At 35.7% G+C, this 21,570-nt stretch overlaps 1 protein-coding gene across 1 annotated transcript in view; it reads left to right on the top strand.

Annotated features, from left to right (window-relative positions):
* The window catches only part of LOC117423432 (ribosomal protein S6 kinase alpha-5-like), a 39,148-nt gene extending 28,724 nt beyond the window's left edge, over positions 1-10,424 (top strand). Inside the window, 8 exon segments of the mRNA XM_034039215.3 lie at positions 350-483; positions 1,330-1,423; positions 3,640-3,810; positions 5,002-5,193; positions 6,524-6,683; positions 8,223-8,386; positions 9,654-9,857; positions 9,859-10,424. Coding sequence (XP_033895106.3) covers positions 350-483; positions 1,330-1,423; positions 3,640-3,810; positions 5,002-5,193; positions 6,524-6,683; positions 8,223-8,386; positions 9,654-9,857; positions 9,859-9,897 — 1,158 coding nt within the window. The 3' untranslated portion in view covers positions 9,898-10,424.
* The last annotated feature ends 11,146 nt before the right edge of the window (positions 10,425-21,570 follow it).

Genomic DNA, 21,570 nt, shown 5'->3' with positions numbered 1-21,570 from the left:
TTTAGTTGAATGGTAAGATGTTAGTCTATGAACTGTCAGGTTAGTGATTCGTGTCCAGCCCTAACATCTCCATTCAATTCAATGGGCTGAAATGCCAAGCTATTAAAGTGTGGCATCACTGTTTGAACTCTTTTATTTTAGCACTAACCATGTTGAAATGTGACATTACTAATGAATTACTAAACCATATTGTTACATCCAGTAGCTAATTCTCCATTGTTTTAAAAATGGTTTTAAATGCATGCTTTTTTACTGTACAAGCACGTCACAGAGGTGGAGATTAAATGTGTATTATTGTACATTGAAATGAATGACCCAGCAAACTCACTATCTTTACTTCTCTTAACAGGATTCTCCATTTTACCTAAATTATGAATTAGACTTGAAAGAGAACCCACTTGGAGAAGGGAGTTTTTCCATATGTAGGAAATGCATCCACAAGAAAACTGGCCAGGAATTTGCAGTAAAAATTATCAGCAAAAGGTAAATGTCCAAACTAAAAAATGAAAAGCACTAGTCTTAAAATCGGCAACCCTGATAAAAACAGTAACTTTGCTTTATTGATACAAATCTGCTTTGATTGCATGTATGATGGCATGTAATGCTGCCAAATAAGTTTTTGCTGTTGTCATCAATTTCTGTAAGGTCAACTTTGAATACTCACTTTGTAAACATGTATATGAATGTTAATTAATCATGTAAACTAATGTCTATAATGGCTGTGAATTGAGGTTTGAAAATTAGAAAGGATATATGGGTTGGACTGCTTTTTAGTGCATGTCATTCTTGTAAATGTAATGTAGAGAACATGAATGCGGGACAAAACAGAGCCTTTTATAATTCCCCCCTGGTAATGCAGTCATACAAGATTAAAGTGCTGTTTCAAACTCCCCTCAAATGCCCTGTTTAGTTGCTTGTTATATTGCTTTTTGACATTTTCTTAATTCACTAACCTAGCCTTAAGGTCATTCCAAATAAACTGAGCTGCAGCAAGATTTTATTTTACCAGGCTTAGACAACAAATGAGAAACTCACATAAGTAGCTACGTTGTGTATAGATTGAAGTTTTAAAGTAATTCTTAATATGGTTGTCTTGTAATTAATTTATAAAGATCGTCCTCCATTATAGGTGTTGCTTGCTGTCTGTTCTAGCAGGCACATTTCATTTGAATCCAAAGTGTTTTTCTACACTGATAATGGCACCATCTCCATCCATTTCATGCACTTCTTCAAGGTCGTATGTGTCCTAAAGCCAAGCACAGCTACCTACTGTATGTGTGGATAGGAAACCAAAAAGTTACTTTATTGAATATTCTTCTCTCATTCCAGAATGGAGTCGCAAACTCAGAAGGAAATAGCTGCATTGAAGCTGTGTGAAGTACACCCAAATGTTGTGAAGCTCCATGAAATTTATCATGATCAGGTATGGGATTTATTTCCACAAATTTAAGATATATACTGTATATAATATATTCTAGTAATCTCTTCATTGGCTCCTGCAACTACCAGGGACCAGGCCCAAGCCCATATTACCAAACTACTTTTATCTTATAAACCAAGTCGACTCCTCTGAATGGCTTACTTTGTTTGCTGTTAGCTGCTGTTTGATAGTTACTTCTGACAAGTCAGAACAATTGACGGGGGCGTGGGATGAAAATGAACAAAATAAATGGAGGGTAATTATATCTTGAGGCTTTAAATAGGGATCAATTAAGTTAAGTAGAAAAGCTTGGTTAGGATTTTTGTTTTCTTTTGTGCTCCAAATGCCAGTCTCGCTATTAAAACTTGAGGGCAGCAGAGGCAATAGCAATAGTCAGATTTTAAAAAGGTCTCGTTAGCGAGAGCAGCTCCACAGCCTGCTGATGTGAAGCTCACATTTCTCCCTAGGCTAATTCTGTGCAGTTATCAGTTTGAATTGCCTCCTCATTTATTCAGTAGACTTGGTTCTCTCTTTTAAAAACAACTTTAGCTGTTCACACAAACAAATACATACTTGAAGTGGTTGAGGAGCCTTGTACGGTACAGTAGGTCATGTTGATATCAACTGCAGTCGCTTCTTTAGGCCATCACTGGAGTGACGTGATGATTTTAGGCAGTCTAGCTTGCATGATGTACTTGTGTACATTGCAGTAAAAAAGGCCACAAAAGGAATTTAAAGCTGATCTGTTGTTGGTTTGCTGTGTAACCCATGCAGATATATATTTAGATATATAGATATCAATATAGGGTTGTTTAAGTACAGAGTTGCTTGTAATTGGGTTATGTTTTTGGAGTAATTTAGAGTAACATATATTACTTTATTGACAAGTAATCGGATTACAATTCAGGGCAACAGTAATTGAAATTACGTTTTGGCCTGTGGGATATTTTGGTTTCTTTTTACCCCCTCTGCTTAAAGCACATTTTTAAAATCTTTAGTAAAAGTTTCTGGTATGAACATATTTTCTTATTTCCATGTCTGGCTTAATGTATTTAAACTTGGCATTCAAGTTGAACATAATTTTGCCACAGTGGAATAAATGTATGTCAACCTCCAGCATCTCAATTGCTCTATCAGTATAAAAATAAACAGGCAGATAGAATGTGCTTTCCCTTTTGTTAGAGAGCAAAGAAACACTTCAGAGCTGATGAGTTTGGCAGGATTATTACAATTTCAATAGAGCAGAAGCAGCTTCTTCAAAAGGATGCTTGACAACTCTGAAACGCCCTCATCTTGCTCCAGCTAATTCAAGATTTAATCATTCTTTTTAAAAGAAAAAAAATGCTCATATTAGGATTCATTTTTATAATCATTTTGCATTTGCAATAGAGCTTTTTATTAATTTCAAGATGATGTACCAATATTTCTTAATAAGAGGGATGTGTTTGTTTTTTTTCAAAGAAAATAGTAAATAGTCTTAAATTCTGAGGTCAGTCTATAACCTTGTTCAACCACAATGCATTACTTCGATATTTGCTTCTGGACTATTTAACACACAGATCACTAGAACTAGTCTTCAGCTTGCTGCAAAAAAATAACCGGGTACAAGTACCAAAAAATAAGAAGCAAGAACCGGATCTTTATGCAGAGTAAATAATAATGAAGTGCAATGCAGATACTGCACTATACCTGCCTTCACATTCAAGTTAATGAGTTTATGGATTAATTAATGCTGGATTTAGGTGAACTCTTTTCCAGATTCCCAAAAACAAACGGTACCAAACAACTGTACCAAGTCTAGTATCCAAATAAACCCTAGTTTAGAAAAGCGGCATTTGTGAATTACACATGGACAAACTACTCAACTGCCTAAATAAGTATTCAACTGTGAAATCCGTGTTCATCTGTGTTATAAATGTAAATGAAAAATAATCTTGTTTCTTCTGCATGTTTGGTTAATTGTGTGAGGCAGGGTGGGTTCTATATCAAAATATACCCTTCATGACTTGAAGTGTAAATCAGAAGAGCTGTATGCTTGAAAATAATTGTGTATTAATGTATCTGCAAGACTCCAGATCTTTAACCTCAGTCTCCCACTCATGACATGACAAATTCCAATCACATTTGCATTGGAACTCGGTAGAAAACATACAGTGCCATATTTCAATAAGAGTTTAAGTAGCTTTCCTATTGAAGCTTGTTTATTTTTGTCCTGTTAGTTACATACATTCGTGGTGCTGGAGTTACTGAAAGGCGGAGAGCTCCTGGAACGCATCCGTAAGAAGAAACACTTCAGTGAGACGGAGGCGAGCCGGATCATGCGCAAACTCGTCTCTGCAGTGAGCCACATGCACGACGTTGGAGTGGTCCACAGGGATCTGAAACCAGAGGTACAGTCTGCCCATAGATTCATGATATGGATATCTTTAAAACATCAATGGCTAAAGACCTAGAATAAATGTCAGTGTTGACCAATTAACAAAGTAATTGGTTCAATTAATAATTGAGAACTCAGGTGGAAAGAAAACCAGAAGACCCTGCGGCTCTCCAGGGTGGCCCTGGACTTGTATCTAGTTTTTGTAGTGAAAGATGAAAGCCCTCTGTCTGTCTATAACAGTAGACCGATGTCTAGTCTTATGTTCAGGGTTGTATACTTTTGCTTTTGATCTTTAAAAAAAAAACAAAAAAAAAACACACACACATTTCTATTTTATCAATTCAGTGTTGCACAGAATATATTTCCGACCGCAATAAGTAACCATAATAAACAAAGTAGTTTATTGTGATCAGGACCTACATATTCATTTTAAATTTCACAGCTCATAAGATGCATGTCGTGGCCTTTGAACCTGTGGTAGTTTTATTCTTCTTAAATCAGGTAAAATACTTGTTGGTAAGTCTCACAAGTACCAAGTTATATTTTTATGAGGTAAAACTTTAAATAAGAAATGTGTAAAACAGATAAAGGCATTAGCCAATATGTTGTCTTTAGTTATACTAAGGGACTAAGGAAATGTGCATTCAGAATAGTCACCTATTCCAAACTTAATTTTACCACGCATGCAACTTGCTTTGCATAACTTCATGGACAACTGTGCTGCCTAATTACGGGGTTCAGTTCCCAGAAAAGCTAGAGATGCTCAAGTAATTGTAGCCTGTAAAATAAATAGTTCAATTTCCTGTACAGCTATATAAATAACATCCAGAGCGCGACTAAATTCAAATTCCAACCACTTCCTGTCTCAAAATAAATGGTGTTTCAAATTCTAATTAAAAACAATTAAATTATGATAGCAGTAGACATTAAACACTGGCATCTATATTACATTGATCTAAATTCTGCTGTCCTTTTAAATCCAAAAATAGGTTTGAATTTTTACTTTATTCTCAATATCAGCTGATGTAAATTAAAGTAGATTCTTAAGGTGGTACAGTTGTCATGAATGGAGTTCTGCTTGACTGAAAACTCCTTAGCAGTCTAAAATTCAGGATAGGTGTGGTGTGGTTTGGTTGAACTATGGATTTAGTAAAGTGTACATTTACTGCAAGTCTCTTATTTAACGCCTACTTTTTTTTTTTAGAATCTGTTGTTCACAGATGAAAGCGACAGTTCAGAGATAAAGATAATTGACTTTGGATTTGCTCGATTAAAACCGCCGGATAACCAGCCATTAAAAACCCCTTGTTTCACCTTGCACTACGCTGCTCCCGAGTTATTCAATCATGACGGGTATGATGAATCCTGTGACCTCTGGAGTTTGGGAGTCATCTTGGTGAGTACAGTCTGTGTGGATCCCAGTCTGGTCTAAGTGGTTGTTTTATATCTGCAATTCCTATTGAAACAAATTCAGGCAAATGTATCCTAGGTGTGTTTCAAACATTTAAAGGAGTGCCAAGCACTTTCTTCCCTCAGTAGCATTATCACTCATCCCTTTTTCCTCTGTTAAGACTCTTGTGTTTTTTGTTTTACTTTATTTGAGGATGTACCGATTTTTTTTTTTGTATTTATTCACTTCCTCTGCTGTAGGTCACCTGGCTAAATTGCAGCTAGACCACTGGCGTGAAACTGAGATACTGTACAGCACAGGAAGTAATTTGGTACCAGGAAGCAGCAATACATTTTGCTTCTATTGCATAGTCTTTTGAAATATCCACATACCGTGCATGCATGTTACAATTTTAAGTATAAATAAGTTATACAAAACAATTAACTAAAAGAACTTCAACATATTAAAAGGTGAACCTGTGATATAAAAAAAAAAAAAAAAAAAAAATGATGAACTACTTTAAGATCAAACATAATGAAACCACTAGCTCAGGTAGGGTTTTGTGATGTTGTAATTATAGTGAGTTACAATCAATTATTCATAGTGCTTTAGAGCCCAATCTGCCTGTTAAGCCTATTAACACCCTCCTAGGGTTCAAAGGGGTCCTTGTAGTATTATTATTATTATTATTATTATTATTATTATTAATTTCTTAGCTGACTCCCTTATCCAGGGCGACTTACAAGATATCACATTATTTTTACATACAATTACCTATTTATACAGTTGGGTTTTTACTGGAGCAGTCTAGGTAAAGTACCTTGCTGAAGGGTACAGCAGCAGTGTCCCCCACCTGGGATGGAACCCATGACCCTCCTGTCAAGAGTCCAGAGCCCTAACCACTACTCCACACTATAGCTCAAATAGGCCAAGGGGGCTTGCTCAACCTCTTCCATCCAATGGCTTGCATTCCTTTATTTTTTATTTTTATGGGAAGCCTGGAAAGTTGATGCTGCGGTTCACAAGGTCAACCCTGTGAACAAGTTCAGCATTTTCCAGAATTGTGAACAAAAAAAACTGTACTCAAACAACAATTCTAAAGCTTGAATTTACTGATTTTCCCAGAAGACTTAACAACAGCTAAATAAGGAATTTGGGCTCGTCTGAGACTGAATCTGAGCCCCATGTCTATTGTCTGCAGGGTAGAAGGATACCTCAGAACTGCAGGTTCATTAGTACATGCAAAGTGATGTTTGCTAAGCCGCATTCAACCCTGCAGGATGTTATGGGAACCCAACATTTATAAGATGTGTTTTTTTCCTTCCTTCGCTATCAGTACACAATGTTATCAGGACAAGTTCCCTTTCAATGTAAGGAAAAAATGTTGACCCACACCAGCGCAGAAGAAATCATGAAGAAAATCAAGGAAGGGGATTTCTCCTTTGAAGGAGAAGCCTGGAAAAATGTCTCCCAACAAGCCAAGGACTTGATACAAGGTGCAGTACACATGCATTATTAGACCTACAGTATACATACATGTTAGAGCTGCTTGTGTACAAACAAGTGATAGAAAGCTCACAATTGTGACAGTCAGCATGCAATTTAAATTCTTATTTGAAATATGAATGTAGTAGTTGCCAAGTGCTGTTAACTTTAGCTATAACTTAAAGGAATTCTAATCCATTGTCTTAACATTATTAACAGTATTACTGGTCTCCCTTATATTCAGGATATGCACATATTTCAAAAATAACTTTATAAAAGGCTACATCCAGCATTATGGCATCTATAACACACAAAGTGATTAGGTACCAGTGATTACTTTTCATCTAAAGCATTGCCTTAGCATCCTCTAAATGTAATTGAAAATACAAGCAAAGAATCCAAAGATCTTTTAACAGAAGAAAGAGGGGTAGAACAGTGGATTTTTAGTTCTCCCCAGACCACAACTCATCTTATAAACCTGCTGGGGGGAGGGAAAAAAAAAAAAAAAAAAAAAAGATCCTTACTACAAACTGGGATTCAAATTCTAAATGTGATTTTGTCTTTAGTCATCTCTTTACAAACTGTCTGTAATACAGCATATATTGGCTTTGAAGAATTAAGAAGCAGCTTTTAAATTAAGCATTCATTATAAATGCAGCTTTCAGGACAGTGCAGTGCATGACAATGCTACAGTACATACAGCGGAGAGTGGGTCTTTATATATCCATGCCTTTTAGGCAAAGCACTTATGGCAAAACAAAACAAAAAAATAAATAAACAAGTGTACTTTCATATAGAAGCAGTTCCTGCAGGGTTTCATGAGGCTTCAAGCTTTGATGCACTTTTCATTTAAAAGGGAATGGAAAATGCAGTGTACTCTGCTCTAGAATTAACTAACAGCTGTGGAATTGTCTGATTTACACACAAGGGTGGGGGCTGTTCTATTTAATTGATCTATATAGTGGTGGAGTGACAAGAAATGCCAATATGATTTGAAGAATTAAAATTTGTACAGACAGAATTACATTAAAGGGACTCAGACTGTTGGTTATTTGATTTTCATAACATTTGTTCACAAAGGAGTCTATTTTAACGATCTACACAGTGATCCGCCATGGTTTAGATCAATTGATGCGTTTTGAGTTCAGTGTACTGGTGGTGGGAGAATGAAACCTTTCACACCTGGGATCAAAGTTTCATTGCTAAGAATCATTCATTCTAAAAGGCTGTATGGAGATGTTTACCTCTGGTTGTATTGAACAGAATACACAGCATACAATCGACGGTTCTAAGTTGCACAAGAAAAATCAGTAATTGAGAGGAGACGTCACAGTCATTATTATAATGTTACAAATGACACATCATCCTCCAGCTGCAACGGCTCTCATCTGCAACCTTACAAAGCGTATACAAAAATGTCTTGTCTTTCTATCAAACGGAATTAGGTCATGACATGCAATGGGGTCATTCCAGCTCAAGTGAACCTCCAATATCTCTCCAGACCTATTGAAATTACCAGTAATTTGATGTCTTATTTTCCCCTAAAACAGAACTTCTTACAGTTGATCCAAATAAGAGGATTAAAATGTCAAGTCTGCGATACAATGAGTGGCTGCAGGATGACAGTCAGCTCTCCTCCAATCCGCTGATGACTCCAGGCATCTTGGGAACTTCCGGTGCTTCTGTGCATACCTGTGTCAAGGCCACATTCCACGTAAGGTCCTACTGCAGTAACCTTCAACCTTCCTTCGGTGTTAGTGGAGCCAGTATAAAATACATTAAGGAATGTGAAGAGGATACAGTTTTACAGCTGGTTTCACAACCCTTCATCAGCACTAGTCTTTGACTACCCAATGTTAACTTTGGTAAGTCTAAGATTAGTGCAAATCAGGGTCTGTGAAACCTGCCATTTAAGGCTTTCTTTGGTATGCCCATGTACAGCTACCATTATTGTGCAACAACCCCCCCCCCCCGACTTTTTTTTTTTTCTTTATTTTTCAATTCAAGCAGAGAATGGGTGAAATCAACCTTTATGCATTGAGAAAACGTCTCATTTGGCGAAACCCATTTATCATATTCAACATCCAACAAAACCATGGTTACCAACATTCTAATTGAAATAACATTTGGTCACAGCAGAGCTATACCTTGTATAGATAAAGATCCTACACAAATTTTAAATTTGTCTCAAATAAACTGTAGAAAACGTAGCATATAAAAGTGTATTACACAGACTTTTATAGCATACATTTACAAGTAAAAATAATATGCACAGAACAAAACATTTGAACAGAACTAACTTGCACTTATTCAGATTATTCAGAGCAGAGATGGGGCAGCAAGTATAAAAACTACACAAACTAGAGATAATTTCTAAATGTGTTATTTTTGTTAAGAAAAAAATAGTGGCTTTACCGATGATTGATCCTATATACATTTATTTCAGTCAAACTCATTTTTTGTGAATTCAAAATTTAACAAGCTTTACTGATTTAAAATTGAAAAGTAGGAAGCCTAGTTATCCTGTTACAAAACAGTACTGTATCAGTTGTGAACAAATCGCTAGCGTTGCCAAAAAGGTGTTCTTAAGCAAGGTTCTTGTTCCTTTAGGCGTCACATTTACAATGGGGAAAAATCCATCGTTCCTATATGTGGAGACTACTAAAAGTCTTCTTTTTTCTGATTTGGTTACTTTTTATTGTGCATGTTTTTTTCTGAAAAAAATGAGGAAATAACAAATTGGAATAAATGGCTTGGAGAATCCAGCCCATTGGGTTCTATTCAGTTGATCTACAACAATGGTGGATCTAAATCTCACTAAATAGGCATTCTACTTTCCTAAAAACCAAATAAACTCGCACTCTGTTAGATGCTGGAGATTCATAACCTTGGTAGACAAATTTGAATTACTTCCGTGGCAGTATTTAGATGCTGTCGTTTAGTTCAGTAGACCTCATTGTATTCACTCCCTTTTGTCTTAGGCGTTTAACAAGTGCAAGAGGGAGGGCTTCTGCCTCCAGAACGTGGACAAGGCCCCCCTAGCGAAGAGGAGGAAGATGAAGAAGACGAGCACGAGCACAGAGACACGCAGCAGCTCCAGTGAGAGCTCGCACTCCACCTCCTCACAGACCCCTGGAAAAACCTCCCCCACCAAGATGCTGCAGCCAGACAATCCCACCAACCAGCAATAACAACGCAGAGCCCATCTTCCAGTTCTCAGAGTGAGCAAAAAACAAAAACCAGAGGAGGCCAATTCCCAACATTAAAGTAGCAATAGACGGATGGTTTGCCACACTGATGGATCACTAATTGAAGCATTGCATTGTTAAGGGCTTGGCCTTTTGCAACTTCCGCTGCTAAACTAGGTCCGGTTTACCATTCTCATTTAGTAACGGTGGTCCATAGTGGCCATTGGAAGGATGTCTTCGAAAACCGTTAACAAAATGGTAACCTTGTACATTTAACTCCCGCAGCATTTTGACTTAATAGGTATTTACGGATGATGCATTTTTACTGTTAAAATGCATTTTGGTCATCAGGTCTTAGAAGCTGCATTTAGATGAGATCTACTGCAAAGTATTGGCAAAATACATTGAATTTATTTAAAGACAAGAATGTTTTGTATATGGATTACCGCTTTTTGACAGGGTTATGTTCTTAACATACTCCCCCTGTCTCAATTTAAAGTTTGTGTTTTCACTTTCTTGTCGAAATGAATGGTTGACAATTGTGTTTTTCTTTAATTCCTATATATTTATATGCAAAATATTAAATATCTGTATATAGATAGATATAGATATATATAGATTTATATATATATATATATATATATATATATATATATATATATATATATCTCTGTGTGTGTGTGTGTGTGTGTGTGTATATATATATATATATATATATATATATATATATATATATATATATATATATATATATCTATATCTATATCTCTACAGAGAGAGAGAGAGAGAGATACATTGGGGATATATAGCACCGATAGGTGAACCTATAAATAATGTATTCACTGAAATCTGTTTTTTAAAGCCAAATTATTGTGTATTGATTTTGGTATTACTATTTATTGAATTCTGGACAGTCAAACCTGCTAAAAAAGACTGCCCCAGGGAATGTCAAAGTAATTCAGATTTGGCTGTACAAGATGCAGTAAGTGTATTATATGTTGTGTGTTTTTGTACTAAGTAATTCTTTTCTTTACAAGCCTCCTGCAATTTTATCCAAAAGGAAAACCTTTTTCGGTGCATTTAATAGCTTCTGTTTGCAGAAGAAAAGCATAAATTAGTGTTAAAACACCAAAGTAGTGCGATTTTATTTCAACCGAAGGACCAATACAAAGATGTCTTCAAAATTACAGAACAAAAATTGCATGAGCCATGGAAATCCATTTAGCATAAATAATACACATACTGACAATGGTTAGATTCAGGGAAGTGTACCACAAAAACTATTACAACAAATTTGATTTAACATGAGAAACAAGTTAAGCAGAAAATATATTCAAAGACTTGAAGTGGACCAAGGGCCCCACATTCCTGATAATGCAGGCAGTGCACCAAGGGCTACCACGTTTAAATCACTAGACAATAGGGTGATCCCAGATATGGAAAAATTATAACGATCAAGCAAAGATAGTGATTGAAAAAACAAATAAAAAATTACAAATGCAGTGTTAATATCAATACTGAAATATTAGGAAACTTCTGCCAAATGCAAAGAAAAGCCGAAGCAAAACATCAGCTGTAAACAGAATTTTCTGTCTCGTAAAGCCATGTTTTGGTGGGTAATTTTAATATTGTTGTATATTAAGAATTGTACAATATAACTTGCATGAAGTAAGCCTTGTGAACGTTTAAATTAAATTGAACCAGTGCATGCACATACAGTGGATCCTCATAATTGTGTAATAATCGCACAGTACCTGAAAGGTTAACAAAATTGTTAAAATTGTAAAAACAATCTGAAAAGTTTAGAAGCTAGAGTGCACAGTAAAAGTTTGGTTAGGTGCAAAATCAAAGTAGTTTTCATGTTCAGTCTGGTAGAAGGACAGACAATCATCACAGGCTAAATCAGTCACTTGACTTTTTGTAAGCCAATGTTAATTTAAAACCAAGCATGAAGGTTGCAGTGACAGATTTACCTGAAACAAACCACTGAATCACTGGAACACACCAAAAAGTTCCCTTTACAGTGGCATTTGGGGAATTAAAAAGTAGATGTATTCTGCATGTATTTTAAATATACAACCTCTGAATACTTCATATAAAACTAGAGAGTTGGATTGGAAAAAGCTAAAGCTTCCATTATCCCACTTCCCCAAGCAGGCTACGCTAAAAGCAGAATACTATGATGCTGTAATCGACAACATGTGCCCAAGTAAACATTGAAAAAAATAATAATAATTTGATCCAAATTATAATTCATTATAAATTCCCACCCCCCCACCCCCCCCAAGTTCAGCTTCAAGCTAATGTTCCAAATGACTTTCTGGTGCTAAACTTTAAAACTGATTCAGGCACAGACTGTCCTCACTTATTTTTTTTGTATGTTAGAATATTAGTGATGCGCCATTAATCAATTCATCATATTCTTAATGGCTTAATACTTTCTTGTAGCTTATCAATAACAATGATCCTTGATTGGTCATATGGTATGTTCGCTGCATTTTCTTATCTTTTAGGTAACTATATATTAGTTATACAAAACTATGCACAATTGATGCAAAATTCAGCTTAGATATACTCAATTTACAGCTATACTTCCAGGTGCAGACTGAGCATACTTTTCTTAAAACAATAACCCAATTTAGTGGAGTACGACGTAACTTTGTATGAGCCATTGTCATGGCAACAGTTTGTGTCATAAGTAACTTTTAGGAGTGATCGATTTCTACAAATGCTTTTTAAATATTACTTTTTCATAAAATCATTAAAATGAAATACTAGTGTACAAAGTAAAGCCTTCTTGTTAGGTGTGAGCATTAATTAGAGTAGCACACAGGCGTTTTTTTTCCTTTTTCTTTTTTTAAACAGGTTTTGAGTCTGTACAATTTGAGTGAATATCACATTGCAAGCCATAGAAAACTAAACAGTTTTACATTTTTTTTTAATCCAATATTATGTGCATAATACCACTATGATTTTTTTTTTCCATTCAAGAAATATTTAAGACACTAGGAAACTTTGATCTCCTCCATTGAGCTTCCTGTTTTCTGTGTATCGGCTATATTCCTGTTGACAGAAATTGAAACTGATCTTAGTATGGTTTTGTATCATGCAGTATCACAGTGACACCTATTGACGGAAATGTACTGTACAGCTGTAGGACACCAGTTAAACTGAGTGTCTAGACAAAACCCTAGAAAATGTATAGCATTAGAACAGCTGTTTAATGTCCAGACATTTTAAGTAGTTCTTGGGATTAAAAGACAGAATGACCAAAAAGCAAGTACAATACATCACTTTTATAACTGAAAATACAGTCGTGGAACAATGAACCCAGCAGGTGAAGTCATTACCACAAAATCACCATGCTTTTCAGGTGGACATGAACAGGTGCATACAACTTACAATAAATGAACACCCTGAAAACATGCATTAGACTAATCATTTAATAAGGTGACCCCCCCCCCCTTTCCAAACAAGTAACCTAATAATGAATTCCTAATGAAACTTAGAGCAAAAACATCTACACATTAACAGCGACCAATGGCAACCAGTAAAGTGCTGTTCAGTAGTTTCACACAATATTTAATAATACATGCTATATAACAAAGAATTTATAAGGGACCATTCTCAAAGTGAGAAGAGATAGGAAGTGAACCTATACAAATGTACTGTACGTTATTAAATGATTTACATCATGCACTTCTGAGGTCTAGCGCAACCCCTTTCCTGTCTGAAGTGAAAACCCCACTATATACCTTAACTGTAATTTAGATTACTTACTATATTGTGTGTGTGTAGGTACAGTACTTTACAGATGTTTAAATGTACAGTAGTAAACATGAACGAATTGTTAATATTTAAAAAAAACAAAGTCTATTGAGACCTTTTTAAGCCTGTGAAAAACAGCATTTCAAACAACTCTTTTCGGATTGTTACACGATTTTTGTGATTTTTAAATGTATTTAGGAAGTAGAACAAGTTACCCTTTGGACTGTAGCTTCCTTTGTGCCTCTAACTTTATACAGTGTTTGAACAACTTTTACAGCATTGTCTTTATTAAAAATAAGAAGAACAAGCACTATGTATTTTTTGGTTTCACTTAGAAAAAAAGATGTAATGGATTGCATGCATCTTTCCTGTTGGAAGATGACCTATACAATGACCCTAATGTCCTGTGTTTTAATATTTTCAATTGTGTGGGAAATTGTTTGTGGTTTTATACAATATTACACATTGAAAAGAGAGCTCAAGTCCATGTTCTGTACTGTAGGCTGTTCCCTACGGCCAAGCAACATATTGCATGTACTGTATCTAAAATCTACTTCCAGTTGGAAAACTGGAATATTCAAGCATTCTAGTCTAGTTATGTTTACCCTTTAATGCCTGGAGGCTGAAAACTAGGCTTTAGGAGACATATCAAAAGTATTTAATTTGCATCATGTTCATTATCTTTTATTGAATTAACATTTTCTGTGGTGATGGACATTGGAAAACATTTTATGCTCCAATTCCATCGTGATAGGATAGTGCTTCATACACTTGTCTTTGGTCCATGAATGTTGTAGAGTGTTGTGTGGTTTTTTTTTTGTAGTTCTTCAGTAGTATTGTACAGTAATTGTAGGTTTAAAATCATTTTTCTTGGGTCGTATTAGCACTAGCAATATTATCATTGGTCCCCCTTTCCTGCTGTTGAATATTTTTATTTATTTATTTTTTATTATTTCATACTTCAAGGTGGAATATGCAGCTATAGATGAAGTTGCTGCTCCCTGTTACTGGTGTTGTAGCTCAGTGTAGTGTAGCTGCAGTCAGACTTACAGCAGCAGCACCACAATGCAGCAAGTCTTATTGCGTTATAGTTGAAAGATTTGCATATTCTGAATTCCAAAAGATTCTCAGCACTTTAAAAGTAATAAGAGGTCAGAAAATTGATTTTAAAACCTTGAGTTAGCACCCCTTTGACTGGCTATTTGAATCGATTTAAACCACTGTTATCTAACATAAACTAAAGTCTGATTGAATCCAATTATTTTTATTATAAACTAGGTGTCGTGTAGCATTGTTATAAAAATCTGCTTTGTAAAGCTGCAGGTCTCCAAGCAGCTTGAGCAACTACATTTTTAAGTCGATTTTTACCTTAATATAAAATGTATTTATTATTATACCAAAAGTTTCCAGTCAAACTGCAAACCAACATTTTTTCTTCAAAATTGCTTTGTATAGGGGGCTCTCCGAATGGCGCATCCAGTAAAATGCACTCCGTGTGGAGTGCAGGATGCGCCCTATAGCCTGGAGATCTCCGGTTTGGGTCCAGGCTCTTCCACTACCGGCCATGGACGGGAGCTCCCAGGGGGCGGCGCACAATTGTAGGGCTTAGGTCGGCCAGGGTGTCCTCGGCTCACCGTGAACCAGAGAAAAAAGAAATTCTATTAAAATTATACATAGCTTTGTGATTTTCTTGTTGATTTCAATTTATGTATGTTTCGCCTACCAAAAGTCATCAGCACAATGTTTTTGTGTTTTAACCAAAATGACAAAAAGCAGAATTATAGACGAATCAACTGCTTTTAAAATACAATAAACTCAACAAAGTCTTCTCAAACACAACCCTTTACAATAAGAAAATGTACAAAATGTAAACTATGTATCAGTATTTGCAAACCAAAAAAAAAAAACATTTTTATTTCATATTTACCTCTTTTCAACCCTTGCTTTTGTTAGTTTTCAGCTTGAAAGGAGCTACTTTAAGTCCTTTGGTATAACTTGTTATTATTCTTAAACTGTAGTACCATTAACTTGGGTTTGTATAGGCACTCCAGTGACAGTTTAAGGCAAAGTGTTTGAGGTTTCTCTTTTATATAAAGAAAAAAAGGGAATGCGGTGGCAACTTCATGCTTCACTTCATCCAGCAACAATACAGTTGAATTAGTGTGTACATCAACATATCTTGGTTATTGCATTGATAGTTTACAATACTAGTCTCTTTTGGCAATTGTAGTTTACTTGACTGTTTTAAACTGAACTCTTGAATGTGACTATACATTTTAGGATGGGTCGAGGCTTTAATAAAACAGTTATGCTTGAACACGATCTTAGGTCTAGGCTACTCAAAAACAGAAATGCTACCAATAAGGCCCAATAGACTTTGTATAGGTTCGGTTAGTAAGATGTTACAACATTTTCAATTATATTAAAAGTGCAAAGGCAGATTATTTGAAATTAACAAAAGCATGTTAAAACGGTATAGAACTAGCAAGAACAACAATTGAACTTCTCCTTCTGTACTAGCTTCAAAACAGGACCTTTTTGAGGGGTCACATTTTACGATCTGAACAAAGACATATCTAATTAAAGACACCCTAAAATGCATTAAATGGCTCAGTCGCGGACCTCTGGGGCGGTCAGTGATTCACCTTTGGGGGGAAATATGCAGGATACATTTGAAGTTAAAAAGGGGGTGGAATATAGATCTGCAGCTGTTTAGCTCATTAAATAGATCCCATACTGAAACCCTTTAAGAATCTGATTTAATAAACTAATTGTAACAGCAGAGGAACTTGTATGATTACAACAGTGTTGCCCAGCACTAACCAAGGATAAACACTTTTTCTGTATATCCTTTTGGTCTAACATAGAGACCAATAATTGAATTTCTAGAGACTGCTGGAGGCAGCTTGTGCATTTTGCTAGTTGTCCATGCATCCATTAAAGTATAGGAATACTGAGGGTGCGCAGATACTCCTTCTCAGAGCAATTCCCTTTTTAAGCAGTTTTTTTGTCGGCTGGTATTGAAAGAAACCCACATCAAAGCTGCCTTTCCCTCAATTCTGTACCAATCAATAGCAAATACCTTCTGCATTGAGTGATTTAAGAGTGCACACTGGGATATGTATGTCTGTAGTCGAGTTTAATCAGAGGTTGCATCTTGCCCAGGACTGCAATCCTACAGTTCACTGCAGATATAATACAAGTGGTTTTAGTTAGTTTGTTCACAACAGGTATAAAAATCACTGTCAGATTGTTGTTGATTGGTACTCCATAATTGTGTAGAAGGGAACGCTTTGTTTTGAGTTGAGTAATTAACATATTTAATTAATATATGCCATTTTAATGAATACCTAAAAACTTTGAACATCTTAAAGGAATATATTTTATAATTGCATCTATAAGTGAAGCCGAAATACCAGTTAACTTGGATATCAAAAAAGCATTTTCTTGGTATTTCAAGAGACCAGCCTTGTATAAGGTTACAGCCACTGTTAAAAGTTGCAGTTGAAAGTAGTAGAGACAAATATTCTGTATACACAGTGTAACTTTTTAAATTGCATATTTGTAGATAGCACATGCATACATTAGGTATACATCCATTCCCTCAGTTATTCTTTTTTTTTTCTAGCTGGGCTAGAACATTACTAGTGTTAACTTATTAAATAAACTTTGGCGATTCAGGAGGGGTGGGGTGAATTATACAGTTACAGTATAAAAAACCAAAGCCAGAGTGTTCTGTTTGTTGCTGTAAATAAATGCTAAGCCATACGGAATATTCAAATTGTTCTCTAGTGGTGGTGGTTAGTAAAGAAATGTATAAGGATTTATATGGTTAAGAATTTTATATTACAAATTATTTATTTAATGTAATGAGGAATCTGTGGATATTTTTCAAGAGTGTAATTTTGTGTAAACAGCAGTCCAGTCTATGTATTTGTTTGTTTTGATTTTTTTTTTTTCCTTTCCCCTACAACATTGAAAGAACATCTCCCTTTTGTTTAGGAGGTTATTGATTTGAGTTGTATCAACTTGACACGATTTGTGGGGATAACAAGAAATATGCATTTTGTCAACAAAATATGTTTTAAAAAAAAAAAGTTTGTGTTCGCACATTGCTTGCTTTTTTGGTTCAATATGAACGTTATGTGTGGGTTTCATAATAATAATGGCTTTAAAGTTTTGAAACGTGTTTATAAAAATGTTTTACTGTTCCTCGTCTGAAGTTAAATAAAACTGTCGAAGTACTGAAAGATCTGCTTGTTATTATAAAACTGATATGAACACTATGTAAACTATATTACAGACTACTGAGGATCTTTCATCCTATCACATTTTTGCCTGCTGTATGCATACCATACATACCATATTGAGTTTCTACTGGGTTTTATTCCCAATATAGCCATGGGCCACATGTCTCAGCCACTACAGTATTCCCTTCATCCAACGTTTCCCTCCTCAATACAAAAGAAATCACACTGGTCTAAATAAATACTTTAATTCATGGTTTTTCATGACACATCTTGTTAATACCACAAATGCTTACATCAATAAAACACAAACTGTATGTGCAGGACATATTTAATGTAGTTTTAAACACATGCTGGTGCAATAGTTTGTGAAGAACAATATTAAAATAAACTGTGTAATGCGGCTTATGATGTCACTGCACTGAAGATGGTATCAGAGGTCATAACTGACTTTTCTGCACACTCCACAGCTCTTCTTTTTCATGTACATGACCCTCATCCTGGAACCCTGTTCACATGGGGTTCAGTCATTATCAACCACAACTGGAAACCCCCCATGTCTAGCCATTCCGCTTGTATAGCTCAAGCAGATGAAGGAACAAAGATGAAGATGAAGTACTTGCAGTAAAAATAAGAGACTGCTGAAATGTCATTTCTGTCATCTCTAAAGTGTAATTTAGCTTGCCCTACAATTTATGGACCAGTTGTCAAGTCAATACAACTGCTAAATGCTAACCATATAAAAAGGTGATTCCTGTGTTGCAATATAGACATGGGGTTGGATCATTTTAATGACACTGTGAAGAGATTGTTTAAGTCAAGAGTTGACCCAGTCTTTTTTTGGCATAAGACTGAGCATTTCTGTCACACTGCAGGTGTATATCATAAAGCAGTGTAAACTGTATATATTCACTTTATATAACTTGTCATTGGTAAAAAAACAAACAAAAAACATACTGTTAATAATTTAAAATAAAACTATACATGGTTTACCATTTAAAACTGGAATCAAATAAATGAATTACTTTCACAATGCATTAAGTGCCTTTAACCAGGAGAGAGCAGCATTTGCTTGCGTTACATTCAACAACAGGAAATCTGTTTATGCTAGTTTTGGTGCTGACTTAAATGCACAATATTTTGTCAAAGAATACCATTTTCAACCAAATGTACATTTTAGTGACATTAAACAAAAGAGCAATAGTTGTTGACCTAGCTAATGTGGACAGACCTCATGCCCATTTTATCTCTCAAATGACAGTATGTGAATTTGGCCTCTGTTTCACCTTAGTCCTACACTGCTGGATTCTTAAAGAGTAAGTAGTGGGGTTTCAGAAAATGGTGTTATACATCCCTGCACGTTTCTACAACTGTTTAAATAAAGTACCTGTCATTTTTCTTTTCACTGTTAACATCTTGACAACATTTTACACAAAAAAGACTTCAAAATATTTCAAGATGTCTGCTCTAGTGCACTAGGGTTTGAAATCTGTGCAGGAAGAGCAATTAAAAAAAACGAAACAAAAAAAAACATAAGTGCTCTGGCTTTTCTGTTCCATACCACATCATGGATCGTTATTGCTGTGTTACCTGTTTGACAATGTGGGCAATAATCCTTACATTATCAGTGCACTAGACCTGCCATTTTGAAAAGAGCTTTGAAACCAACTATAAAGTTATTAGTGCAAAAAGAAGTGAGCATCTTAACAATGAAAACAAATGATGATGTGTTATTTAAACAGTTGTAGCAACACAAGGGGATATGTAATGCTGTATTTTTCGGAACCCCGCTACTTACTCTTTAAACACTGTTGCTCGTTCCCTGTCAAATTCATCATTTTCGATGTATATGGATAAATGTCAAGTGGAATATATCTGTCTCTAGCTGTCTCTCTCTACAGGTTTTTTTTTTTTTAATAAAATGCGTTCAACCAGAAGAGGGCACTATAAGCTTGAATTTGAAAAGGTATTTGGTGTTGGACAATTTACGATTTTCTGGTAGATGATTTCAGGGATCTGCTTGCTTGGGTGCAGGCAATTTAAATAAGACTGGGTTGATAACATTTGAAACATGCATCCCCTGCCGTGCAAAATTAGAGCCATCGGTATCATGACAAAGTAGCTCACCATGACCTACATCCACCCTATACACATACTGTAGACACCTCTATATCCCTCAATAACTAGAAAGAATATCCTCGGCAAGCTTCATCACAATTGGATTATCTAAATATATGCAAAACAGTGATATATAGGTAGACATATAGGCTTCATATACCCTCCAGCTTTTGATACTGTCAATAGCTAAAAATGTACCTCCACTACATCCCTGTTGGAGGATAAATATTACTACTCATGGATTTAGAAGAAGCATTCACTGGCCTTGCAGGGGTCACACATGCCACCGAGGGAGGCCCTATGAAAATAATACTGTACTTCCATTGACATTGCTCTCCAAACCTGCACATGTAGGAGCATGTTTTAAGCATTCAATGCTAGATAATTAGGTCTGTACAGAAGGATTGCAATTGTCATGGCAACTTCCTAGAAAAAAAAGGTCTTCTCCAACTTGTACTCATTATATTCCCACTTATAAAAAGGTACCAAACAGCAAACAATCTGTCCCATAGCATGAAGCAAGCAGAGTTGGATTATAGCTATTTAAATAAATGATCATTAATCAGGTTAACCCCAGCTGGATATTTCTCCACCTGCTGCAGTACAATGCCATTAGTATATGCAAAAAGACAAAGACCACAAGGCTGCTACCAGCCCAGGTCTCTCCTGGATTTCTCCTTGGTAGCAGAGGCGATAGCGATCTGATAGCTTTAAATCCCCATGAGTAATAGTCCTGTGTAGATGCCAGAGAAGGATTGATCAGCAGGCAGCACCCAAGTGTCTTCATTCTCAAAGGTAAGAAAATGAAATATTCCATAACACAAGTCAAAGTGACACACTGAACCCAGACGAACTGCAAGTTTAGAAACGTGAACTGTTAGGGGCTAGCCAGAAACCTGTGATAGAAATCAAGAGCAAGTGAGTTCATTACCTCTCCTGTAGTCACAGAAGCAAGACTCACAGTGTGGGGAGCACTGCTGGCTCAGGTTTGTTCGGTACTAAATGACCTGGGAACAGATTAATATCTAATTTGCTGCACTGGGGGACTGAAAAGCAAGTTTTCAATTTGATAGTGACTTGACCATACCATAACATACCAATTTCATTTTTATAGTGTCCTTCATTTATATGTTTTAAGCTGTGATAAAAAAAAAAAATGCAGGACCGAATCCATGGACAGCTTTTTAAGTGAAGAGCAACGTTTTAAAATGAATACAATGCACCACAGTGTATCTCTGTACAAGTGAAGGAGAAGGTATCCATAGTTACAAACTGGTACCACTGATGAAAATAGGACTCAAAACATGAATGTTTATGTTAATGTTTTGGGTAAAATTGTGATTTAAGGTTAGGATTAGGTTTATGTGTAGATACTCCTGGAAGCGTGGATGTTTCTGGCGAATTTGACTACTCTGCTTGCCTTGACCTGTCTCCACTTGACAGAGACTTTAGTCTTTCCAGCAGAAAACAGTGGGGAATCTTACATTGCCTGGCTTCTCAAAATAAACCCCAAATTGCATGCCATGGTAACTATGTGTAATGCATATTTGTAATCAAGAGTGTCAGTAGGCCTAGAG

Source organism: Acipenser ruthenus, chromosome 18 (assembly GCF_902713425.1).
Source record: "Acipenser ruthenus chromosome 18, fAciRut3.2 maternal haplotype, whole genome shotgun sequence".
In the NCBI taxonomy this organism is placed as follows: domain Eukaryota; kingdom Metazoa; phylum Chordata; class Actinopteri; order Acipenseriformes; family Acipenseridae; genus Acipenser; species Acipenser ruthenus.
The sequence above is the reverse complement of the archived record's forward strand: the minus strand, read 5'-3'. Positions and strand labels throughout refer to the sequence as shown.